A 12,253-nucleotide genomic window follows, 5' to 3' on the forward strand; every position below is an offset into this window, starting at 1 on the left:
CCTGGGGACTGATGAGTGTCTGCCTCCAAGTACCTGGGGACTGGACAGTCAGGAAGGGTTTCAGATGTGAGATGCGGTCTGAGTTTGAAGTGCGAGACTGGGTAAGGCAGTTAATCCATCTCCCTAATTATAAACCTAACGCTTATGAACAACTTGATAGCATTTCCCATCGATCACCTGTATCATATATGCTTACGAATGTAGATGGATGTCAGCCACATTCCTGGTCATGCTATTTGCCGTGGCTGCTCCTCAGAGGAAAGTGAGATAGGGTTGAAGGAGGAGACTCTGGCCTTATAGTGAAGCTTTTATTGAGAAGATGAATTCCCATATTAGTTGCACACTTAGAATTGTCTTTAAAAACTATATTACTAAAAGATACCCTTGCTTATCGTGGAAGATTGAGCCTGCAGAGGATGCCGGCTCGGAGACCGTCACTTGGATGGCCTGCCCCCTTGCTGCCTGCTAGGTGCTGCTGTCCACTAGGTGCTGCAGGGGACGGGGCCACTTTGGGGTCTCACAGCTCCTCCTAACAGGCAGCGCAGGACATAGGGGCTAAGAAAACCTCTTAGGGAGAAATTCAGGCCACAGATCTATAAAGAAGTGGAACCCTCCGAGGCCAGGGCAGGTGCTCTTCCGAACAGTTGTATGGGCTTCCGCAGATGCTCTGTGCCTCTCGCCTCCTGCCCCTGGTTACCCAGACTTCTTAGAGGATGCTTTCCTATGTAACCTCTTAAGTCAGTGCAGAGTTGTTACTATACTAAGCCTGTTCCCAAGGCAAGGGCAAGATAGAGGGAGATGGGTGGCCCTGTCTGGTGGGGAATCTAATGCGTACATAAGCTTATGTGTGTCTTTTTTTTTTTGTAAAGCAGAACAACATTTAATCAATAACTGCATACAATTTTAATCTCAAAATAACATCTTGGTGATATTTGATGAATTAGGTAGACGATGAAAACCAATTTCACTATTTTTCACATATTTAAAGGGCTTCTAGAAACATTTAACAATGTATATCTTCTATATGTGTTATTGTGTTAGCTCTCCATTGCTAAGACTAGACATCTGAGATAGTGAACTTCTAAAAGAAAGGATTGTGTGTGTCTTAATCTAACGTGAACCCTGCTTTGTGTGTAAGCTCAACAGGAGGATGAGGATGGAAGGGAATTCCAGGGGGCAGCAGAGCGAAGGTTGGAGGCAGGAAATGTATATGTGGTTGTCATGGAAGGGAGGATGCCAGGAGAAGAAATGGCGTGGAGGGTAACAGGAAGGCCAGTCTCCACCCCCAAAGTGTCCTGGGCATAGGTGGCATTTGGTAGGGACCCTGGAGAGTTTTAAACCAGGTGACGTGATCACAATTATTTTGAGAAAAACCAGCCTGGCTGTGGTGTAGAGAAGGCTGGAAGTGAGAAGGCCACACTGGGGCCAAGGCCTTGCCCAGGTGAGAAAGGGGCCGGCAGAAAGATGGAAAAATGAGCAGGTGTCCCCAGAGACGTCCTGAAGGGTGGAGTGATGGGCAGACAGGTGGAGAAAGCCAAGGTCTGGCCTTTGTGCACTTGAGAGGCAGCCATCATCACTGCACAGCCGACTGGTCTCGTTCGTTCTCTGGCTCAAAGTGGCCTTCTGCTGCATGGAGCTGGGCTTGATGGATAGCAGAGCAAATGTCCCTGAAGATCATGGGGCATCAGGCTGGCCAGGACTGAGCCTGGTCCTCCTTCCTGGCTGGGTCACTGGGGACAAGGCCGATCTCTTTGGGTCTCTTCGGAGGCTTGTGACCTATGTCAGTGTCTCTTTGCCCTCTGCTTCCCCCACAGACTCGCCTGCAGGCTGGTGTTGGCTATGGGAACACATTCAGTTGCATCCGCATGGTGTACGAGAAGGAGCGTGTAAGTGCGCTGGGGTGCGTGGAGGGTCCTGCCAGGGTCCCTCCATGGACTGGGGCCCAGGCCCTTGGGTAGGTGGAGGGTCCTGCCAGGGTCCCTCACGGACTGGAGCCCAGGCCCTGGGGTGGGTGGAGGGTCCTGACAGGGTCCCTCACGGACTAGGGCCCAGGCCCTGAGGTGGGTAGAGGGTGCCTGCCAGGATCCCTCATGGACTGGGGCCCAGGCCACACTCCTACACTGGCACAGTAGGCATGAGGGAGCTTGTTCCTGCTTATCACCTGTTTTTTTTTTATTGCCACATGGCAAATGCTACCTTACCTCAGCTTACCCTTGGACACCTAGTACATTGCTGGGGAGAAACTGGTTTTGTATGAACTCTCTGGAAATCTCTTAGGACTTTAGAACCTCAGCATGGAAAGTTCCTGTGCCAACAAGGACCACTGTTAGTTTCACAAAACAGTGATTGCTGGGTAAACTGAGTCACAGCGGAGTTTCCTTTATGTGGGTACAGAACCTACCCACATGACTGAGGCGCTGATTTTCAAATAGGAAATGGAGTGATATCTTGTAACACAAACTCCCTTTTTAAGAATGAGTGGATTGAAGCTGGGCAGTGGTGGCGCACGCCTTTAATCCCAGGCAGAGGCAGGCAGATCTCTGTGAGTTCTAGGCCAGCCTGGTCTACAGAGCGAGTTCCAGGACAGGCTCCAAAGCTACACAGAGAAACCCTGTCTTGAAAAAGCAAAACAAACAAAATAGTGGGTTGCTTCCTAAGACTGCCCTTTTGAGAATCTAAAATAAAAAAAATTAAATTGAGGCTGAAGTGACCTAGTTGAAAGAAACAGCCGAATGCAGTTTCTGGGGCTCTGCGGCTTTTCTCTGAGTCCTGGAAATGTACCCAGTTGTGACTGTTGATGCCATGGGCTCCATCATAACAAATGCCCTAGGGTTGCATGGCCTCCTGCAGGTACCAAGCTTGTCAACAATCACCTTGACTGCCAGTATTGTTTTCTCTCTCTTGATTGGCCACTGAGGTCAGGGTGAGTACTGCCAAGCTCAGACTTGGTGTTCCAAGTCAGTGGGCATGATGCCCCAGTCTCCTGAAAGATAGCCACTGGGTCTTTTTTGGCTCATAGTCCCTGCGGCACTTGCCAGCCTGCGTTCCACTGCCAGCACTCTGGTGGGTGGGGACTTTAGGTGGTGTTTCTGAGGCAGTGTTTATGGAGAAGAGCCTTAAACAAGACTTACGCATGTGCGTGCGTGTGTGTGTGTGTGTGTGTGTGTGTGTGTGTGCACATGCACACACATATGTGGGGTGCCCACCAGGATCTCCAGCCTGTGGCACAGCTTTGCCCAGGGTCAGTTTATGAGATGCCCTCCTAGAGCTTTGCCATCTTTGGCACATGTGCGCCGTTTCAACTCTCCAACGGTTGTGGAATTTTCCAGTTTTCCTTTGAGCCACTGTGGTTTTATTGACCACAGACACAGAAGACACCCTGCCCCCAGCAGGAAACATTGCTTTTCAGCTTCCTCCTCCTCACTCTACTGCCTTGTGTGTGCATGTGTGTGCATGCATGTAAGCGGAGACTGCTATTCTATTCCCAGCTGCCAAGACCCGAACAATCACACGGGAACTACATGAATTACAACACTGCTTGGTCTCTTATTAAGTTAACTCTTGCATGTTATATTAACCCATTTCTATTAATCAGTGTATTACAAGTTTATGGCCTACCGGTAAGGTTCTGGCATCTGTCTCCTTTGGCAGCAACATGGCGTCTCCCTGGCTCTGCCTTCTCTCTCTCTCTCTCTCTCTCTCTCTCTCTCTCTCTCTCTCTCTCTCTCTCCCTCTCTCTTCAGCTTTCTCACCTCGCTTTATTCTGCTCTGCCATAGACCAAAGCAGCTTTATTTATCAGCCAATAAAGCAACACATATACAGAAGGACTTCCCACATCACGTTCATATGTATGTTTGTATGTATATGTATTTATGTGTCTGTGTGTGGAGGGGGACCTACAGGCTATCCCTAGCACCCCTGGGAGATCCCTTTGTTAGCCCCTCATCACAGACTTACACAGACTTAGTGAGTTGTACTGAATTGCCCGTCAATTTTTCTGTACTCTCCAGCCCCACCCTCATCTGCCTTACTTCCAGACCATGAGCTCTGTATGGTGAAGGCTGTTTTGTTATTGGCGCCTCCCAGGACTTGGCACACAGAAAGTAATGGGAGAGAGAGAGAGAGAGAGAGAGAGAGAGAGAGAGAGAGAGAGAGAGAGAGAGAGAGCGGGGTGTGTGGGGCGAGAGAAGAAGTGTATAAGAGAAAAAATATCCCCCGCTCCTCCTAAAAGCCCCCCAGATATACTAAAGACACAGCCCCTGTTTTTTCCGCGACATATGGAACACACACACACACACACACACACACACACACACACACGATCTTAACATTAACATCTATATGGCACCAAGATTGCATTGTGCGAAGGCTCATCTTTAGGTCTAGAATGACCACCTGGGTGGCATGTGGCCTTCCTCCTCCTCTGTCTTTCCCATGTCATCTAGACCCTTTGGGGGGCTCTTCTCTGATACAGTGGATTATTGATTCCGGATGCATGCATTACCTGAAGCTCCCAGGAGGGAGGCTGAGAGCATCAGGGAGTCCCACACCTGGTATGTAGACAGAGACCCTGGGGCGTGGTTTGGCCTCACACTTCCTCCCTCTGGGCCCCTTGCACAGGTGTTTGGCTTCTTCAAGGGCATGTCTTTCCCTGTGGCCAGCATTGCTGTCTACAACTCGGTGGTGTTTGGGGTCTTCAGTAATACAGAACGGTTCCTCAGCCGGCACCGCTATGGGGAGCCTGAGGCTGGCCCTGGCCGAAGCCTGTCGGACCTACTCCTGGCAAGCATGGTGGCTGGAATGGTCTCCGTCGGACTGGGCGGGCCTGCGGAACTCATCAAGATCCGACTGCAGATGCAAACACAGCCTTTTCGGGAAGGTAAGAGGCCAATGGGGGGAAAATCCAGTGTTGAGGACCTGTGTGTGACCTTTCTGCTCTTGGCTGGATCTGGGGTGCCATTGTTCATAGCCTCGTTAGTGATCAAGGCTATCCCCTTCCTGTTCACTACAAGCGCCGTCTCTCATTTTCCATGCTGCTCTCGAAAGAGGCTTCAACAGAGGAAGAAGAAAGGAAGGGGTGCATGTTGTATGTCAGCTTTGGTAGAGTCCGGTGCCAGAGAAGGGAAAGGAGGAGGGGGTGTACGCTGTGTGTCCGCTTTGGTGGAGTTCGGTGCCAGAGGAGACAAGGGGGCGGGGCAAGCACTGTGTGTTGTGTCTGTTTTGGTGGAGTTGGGCACTGGGGGAGGTGTATTTCAATGCCTCAGAGTTTTGTTCTTGGTTCTCCCGCTAATTTTTACCATCTTCTAAGACGAGGTGTTGCTCTCTCCCTACCTCTGTTTCCCTTTCTAGGCTGGAGGGGCAGGAGCCCTGGTCTTTTCTGTCATATTATGGATATGCTAAGCCCCTTTCGGCTGTTGCTGTGTGTCTGCTCTGCTCAGCGAGGCTGGGGTTTGGCTGTGTGACACATGTGGGTCCCACAGCTTATTCAGCTTATTCAGGAGCATCCTGGCCCCGGTCCATAGCTCTCTGTCCAGGGAGGGTCTAGTGCAGGCCTGAAGCCCTGTGAGCGTGAGGCTGATGCTCCCCCAGGGCACAGGGAGAGCCTGTGGCCCAGCTGCCCTGAGGATGTGTCTCTCCAATATATAAAGTCAGTGTCGGCACAGACACTCAGGGCTCTAACCTGAGGACCCTGGAACAGGACCCGTTCACCTCATCTCCAGATGCCTCCATCTAAGAGCTTGACAGAAACTGGATGTCCTGTGGGGAGAATACAGACTCTCAGCCAGGCTAGATCTGGGGGGCTGGGAGTACAGTTGAGAACAGGGGATAAGGAGGCTTGAAAATATTGGAGCAGGACACTCAGGCCTGCTTCACCTGGAGTGTGAGAGCCTGAGGTACGGCCTGCCTGGGTCAGGATCCACCCACCTAGGAAGTTCAGATCTTTCTAGCATACCACCTCCTAGGTAATCCCTTTGACCAGTGGAAACACAGAGACCATGAGTTCCCAGCTCCAAGAGAGGCATAACAGGAAGACTGGCCTTCCCTGACCACACCTGTGTGAGCACCTGGCTCTGGCCTTCCCTGGCCACACCTGTATGAGCGCCCGGCTCTGGCCTTCCCTGACCACACCTGTGTGAGCGCCCAGCTCTGGCCTTCCCTGACTATGCCTGTGTGAGCCCCTGGCTCTGACCTCATGTGGCAGTTCTCTGGGGTCCTGGGGGAAACCCGCTGTCATAAACCCCTCAAGGCAGCAACAGAAAAGGAATATGTGTCTGTCTGTCCTTCTGAGCATGCAGGAGACAAGCCCTCAGGGAGCCCAAAGAGGAGGGTTGACAGAGCTCTAGTCCTCAGAGCCTATGTCCAGGTCTCAGATGACAGAGAAGACAAAGACAGCTTACCTGAGTGAGTGGAAGGAGGAGCCACCTCAGCAATGCCCACGAGTCCACTGAGTTGGGCTCAGTGGGTCACAGCCATGGGGGCCACATAGCACAGAGCCCTGTGACACATTAGACTCCATGGCAGGAATCCTGCTTGTCTGATCTTCACAATGCCCTGACTTCTGGGTACCTGCCAGGGAAGCAGACAGGCCTCATAGCCTGGAGTCTTATCCTAGCTGGAGGTTTAGCGAGATAATAGCACAGGTCTCACTCTGAGCCCATGGGTGAGCTTCTGGCTTATAGAAGCTAAGGTTATAGTGATTTTATAACTTCTGGACACCTAAGACTTTGAACAAATTTTTCACGTACAAAGTTTCAGATTTCAGGAGAGAGCTGGGCTAGGGGTATGTCTCCAAAATGGCCCAGTTCCCAGTTCCTGGACTCTGAAAGGGGGCTCCGAGTCACTAAGTCAGGCTGTGCACTTGGCCATTCTCTTCACCTCTCATCATGGCTGCTTGGGACAAGGCTTCTGCTGACCACAAATGTCAGAGGAACTCTGAAGAAGGGTTGTGGGAGGCAGAGCATCACCAGATAGGACTCTCTCTAGAAAATGAGGAAGGATGTGGTTTTCATTAATTTGCTTCTTGTGAACTCTCGGGCTAGAAAGAGAAATTTCAGGCAGTTTAGAGGAGGTAACACCAGTGAGCAGAGGCCCTAGGAAGTCCTCCCTCAGTAACACAGGGAGCAGAGGGCCTAGGAAGTCCTCCTTCAGTAACACAGGGAACAGAGGCCCTAGGAAGTACTCCTTCAGTAACACAGGGAGCAGAAGTTCTAGGAAGTCCTCCCTTGGTAACACAGGGAGCAGAGGGCCTAGGAAGTCCTCCCTCGGTAACACAGGGAGCAGAGGGCCTAGGAAGTCCTCCCTCAGTAACACAGGGAACAGAGGCCCTAGGAAGTCCTCCTTCAGTAACACAGGGAGCAGAGGACCTAGAAAGTCCTCCTTTTTCCATCTTGTTGAGACACGTCCTTCCTTCCATATTTCAGCTTTCCTCTTTTGGTTAAAACACGAACCCGAGGCATATATCACTGCATGCCTCCCTCTGCTCTTGAAAAGCTACAACCCAGGCAGATGGGGCAGCGCCAGTATCTGAACGCAGCAGGAGCAGCAGGGGCTGTGGTGACCTGCGTGGTGTCCTTCCAAGGGGACAGCCGTGACTCTGTTCCCTCATGGCAGCTGTCCTGTGGCCTGACGTGTTTGGAGCCTCTGATTATTTGAGGACAAGACAGAAAGTTGTACTTTAAATATTGCAGTTGGAAAATGCCAGGTACTTCAGTTCCAAGGACATGCAGTGAGACCACCCTGTGGCCTTGTGCAGGGCCAGGGAGAACTTCAGGATGGCAGTCTCCGCTGCAGATCCAGCCCTCGTGAACGATGGTTTTGCTGACCTGAGCATTTGCAGGACGTGTGGGCACCACTGGGGAGATCTCCCTTGGTTTGTGGTTTTAATTCAGATTTTCCAGTTCACTTCCAGGGCAGTGATCGTGTGATGTGAGAGGCGGCCTGGCATTTGGAGCTAACCGCCAGATGACCGTGTTCCCTACTTTAGGAAATGTGACAGATTTGGAGGTCACAGTGAGGTGGCCCAGCTCATCTTTTGGGGAGAGCCAGTGACTTCCTCCTGAATGTGTATGAGTGGTGTCCCATAGCTGAAAACTGACCAGAACACCGAACCTGCCCTGCCACCCTGTATGACCCCCCAGGAGACACACACTGCTGACTCACTAAGGTGTTGGCCTTTGCTAATCTTACTTAGCCTAAGGATTTTAAGAGAATTCACCCAGACCAGACAGTTTTACATCTTCTGGTTCTCCCCACAAAAGCAGACACAGTTTCTCTGTCATTCAAATAACATATGCATTTATTTAAAATAGGTTCTTAAAATAGACGTTCACTATTCCCTCAAACACACATTGCACATGTACACACGCATGCACACACATGCACAAAGTCACGCATGCACACAGACAGGGCCAGTATCCTATGGTAAGAATTCCACTTCTGGAGTTAGGCTGCCAGTACCTTAGAAAGTTAGGATGACCCACTTGGTGCCACGGAGCCTCAGATGTGTCCCCGCACAGCGAGGACAGAATGGATGTCCACGGAACTTTTAGCACAGTGTCCTTGTCCCCTGTGTGGCTGGTAACTCTACTAGTTAGAACTGTCCCCGCTGGTGGCCATTTATCCTGTTTGCAGTTTGTCTTCTCCCGAAAACCGTGAAGTCTCTGGCCAACTTGTTTAGAAAGAATTGCCTTCATTAGGGTTATTTCCCTCAGTGCGTGGGCTCTCTGGTTCACGCGTGGGCGCAAGGGTGTGGCCATTTTTAAGATTCTTGGTACGCATTGTGAAACTGCTGTGCAGAGGGCTGTTGTCATTTGCTTCGGCAGCTGCTGAAGTGGAAAGGGAATTCCCTTCCAGGCAGCACCCAGGGCCATTGCGTGCCACACAGCATTTAACCCACCTCCAAACTATTCCGGATTGCCAGAACTAGTCTCCTGGGGCTCCCGCCCATTGGTATGCATGTAGTCTTTCAGATGTGCCCCTCAGGGAAGAAATATGTTTCCCCTTCAGCATTATGACTGGCGGGAATGAGCAGACCTGGGCACCCTATTGGGCCTGACTGGAAATGGGAGCTAGATGTTGAGGCCAGCGATTTTCCTGTTGTCCCATCCAGCTGTATCCTAGAGACAGATGGCCAGTGATGCTCTCATCTACCTGGATGCATACCACATATGCACGTCTCATATACACACATACCACATGTGCACGTCTCATGTACACACACACCACATGTGCACGTCTCATATACACACATACCACACTTGCATACTGCATACTTCTCCAGGCATGTTGGGAGGAGCAACAGATTTTCTAAGATTCCCTAAGTGCAGGAATTACTGATGATAGCTCAATTCATTTCCCATTTAAGGGAACTATGTGGAAAGTCAGGACCCCCCTGGGAACACAAGAGACAAAACCTGGGAGACGTTCCAGGACTCTGTACCCTGGCTATGCTTCTCCAGGAGGCTCTGAGATGCCAAAAGGTAGTGAGGGCTGGGGCTCTGGCTGGGACTCTGGGAGCCTAAAAGTGGAAGGAGGATGTTTGTAGAGAGACTGCCTATAGCCATGCAGTAAACATAACAGACCTTTGTTAAAGTTACATGCATTGGAGGGACACCATGGTGTTGGTTTTTGTTTTTACTCAATGGACAAGTGTTACCCTGATTTCTGGACTTGATTTCAGTCTTGAACATTCTTGTTCCCAGATCTCCCACAGGTTTAACTACAGGTGACAAGGTAGACAGGTGTATCCTTTCAGAATCCAGGCTCCTATCTGAATAGGGCAGCACACATAGGAATGGAAACTGTTTCTCTTGAGCCAAGTCCGTTCTCACAGCACACAGTTCACAGTGTGTTCGTATCATTGTCTAAATCACAAAGCCAAGGAAGTGGACTGACTGTTCACCTCTGCCCCACTTAATAGATGAGGAACAAAGGCCCATGGGGTTCAGGCCTTTGTACATGGTTGTACAGTAAATGGTAACTGAACTGGAACACACATCCTGGCCTACTTATAATGCCGAGTTCTTTCTGTGGAAGCACCTGACTCTTTTGGAGCCACCAAGCCCTGGGGAAACTAATGGACTCTTGGGAAATAATAGCTAACAAATAACATCCCAGCTGAGAACTTCCTGGGCATGTGACCTGAGGGGCCTGCCAGCCTGCTCATGCCCAAACCCAACCCAAGGTGGGCATAGCCGGTTTGTCTGTCCCGGAGAATGCCACCATGCTGTTGGATGCCTCTTCCCTTAGACCTGTGGATGAGAACATGATTTAGGGAGTCAGTCTTGGTTGAATGTCAAGTGTGTGAGCCTGTGGAGGTCCTGCTCAGGGACCCAGAAACTGTTTGGAGACAGGCCACGGAGTCAGAGTCCTATCATGAGGAAGTGTACTTTTCCAGAGTGTTCACTTTGCATTGCTGTGATAAGACACTGATAAAAAGCAGCTCTAGAGAAGAAGCTCATTTCGTCTCATATCGTGCAGTCCATCATGAAGGGTAGGACCTCAGAGTGGGGACCCGTGTGTAGGAAATGAAGGATGGTGGAAGAACACGGCTTACCTGCTCGCTCTGTGTCTTAGTTAGGGTCTCTGCGGCGGTGACGAAACACCGTGACCAGAGCAAGTTGGGGAGGAAAGGGTTTATTTGGCTCACACTTACAGATCACAGTCCATCAATGGTGGGAGCCAGAAGAAGAACTCAAGGGGCTGGAACCTGGAGGCAGGAGCTGCTGCAGAGGCCACGGAAGGGAGCTGCTCACTGGCTTGTTCCCATGGCTTGCTCAGCCTGCTTCCTTATAGAACCCAGGACCACCTGCCCAGATGGCCCTTACCCATAATGGGTTGGCCTTCCCCCATCAATAATTAATTAAGAAAATGCCTTATAGATAGATCTTATGGAAGCATTTTCTCAATTAAGGTTTCCTCCTTACAGATGACTCTAGTAAAATCAGCCAGCACCCTCTCCATGGCTTGCCCAGCTTGGCTTCTTTTTATACAATTTACAACTTCCTGCCCAGGTATGGCACCACTCACAGTGGGTTAGGTTCTTTCCACATCAATTGGCAATCAAGAAAATGTCCTGCAGGCTTGCCTGCAGGGCAGTCTGATGGAGTCATTTTCTCAATTGGTAGCCCTCTTCCCAGATGTCCTCAACCTGTGTCAGTCTGGCAAACAAACAATAACAATGAAGTAAAAATCTCACCAGCACAAAGGATTAGACAACATACTCAGAAAATGGAAGTATCAAATCCAGACCTCTACTCCCTGCCCCCAACGCTAAAAAAGCATCCTACAGAGGGAGACACTTGTCAGAGGTGAGGCCAGCTAACAGGACACCAATGCTTTCAGAACCAGTTAGAATCAGTTAGCCATAGAACCAGCCGCAGTCTTCTGTCAAAGGAGTCATGATGTGGCTAAGCTGATGAGGCAGGGGGCCTAATAGATCTACACAAGGGATGGGATACTTCCCATCCCAAGGCGAAGTGAGACTCAAGGTCGCACCCATTCCCTTATTGCAAACATCCTGTCCATCTTGGCGTAGAGCACTTGAATTGGCACCAAGGGAACCACGGGCCTTCTGAGATCCAGAGTGAAGGTAACATGCCTTTGTTTTAGGGAGGCCAGTGCCTTTAGTGGCAGTGGTCTCGGTGGCAAAGCATTCACGCTAAGAAGTGATCAAAAGTTGTTTTATATATATCCTCATTATACAATAAAAATTATAGTTAGAAAAATTAAAATACTTCACTTTAGAAGAAATTATTGCTGACTGTCAATCCTTCCACACGTATATGCCCCAACTCCTTCCCCAGGACCGACGCTGGAAGGTTCAGGGTGTTGGTGGGGCATCAGTGGTTTAGTGAGCTGGGCCCTGTTCCATCCTGTAACTTTCCGTAGCCTCCTTGGGCAAATGACAAGCAAGTATGGGAAATTCAAGTGCACACATTTGCAGGAACCATTCTCTGGTTACCCCCAAATCAGTGTATAAGAATCATTCCCATTTAGGCTTCACCAACCACGTTAGCCCCTGCTAGAGTTATGGCTGGGAGTCCAGATCACACCCTCTGGGCCCAGGCATAGAACATACAGTGCTGCATGGTGTCCTGATGGGGACTCCTGTGGTCTTCTGGAAGAAAATTCCAGAACCTACTCAGCAGCTGTCTAGTGTCAGGCGTAGTTTTCTCTGGTTCCTACCATAGCTGCTGAGTTGACATGTACAGTACAAAGTCTTCATCCCTTGAGGCCTTTACTGTTAGAACT

General features: G+C 50.3%; 1 protein-coding gene across 1 annotated transcript in view; it reads left to right on the plus strand.

The window, feature by feature from the left end:
• The window catches only part of Slc25a48 (solute carrier family 25 member 48), a 35,386-nt gene that overhangs the window by 3,799 nt on the left and 19,334 nt on the right, over window positions 1-12,253 (plus strand). The window contains exons 3-4 of the mRNA XM_050144232.1: window positions 1,815-1,886; window positions 4,622-4,880. Of these exons, the coding sequence (XP_050000189.1) occupies window positions 1,815-1,886; window positions 4,622-4,880 (331 nt within the window). The remainder of the gene's footprint in view (window positions 1-1,814; window positions 1,887-4,621; window positions 4,881-12,253) is intronic.

The sequence above is a fragment of the Alexandromys fortis genome, unplaced genomic scaffold (genome assembly GCF_014885135.2).
Source record: "Alexandromys fortis isolate MF-2015 unplaced genomic scaffold, M_Fortis_MF-2015_v1.1 scaffold_1, whole genome shotgun sequence".
Lineage (NCBI taxonomy): Eukaryota > Metazoa > Chordata > Mammalia > Rodentia > Cricetidae > Alexandromys > Alexandromys fortis.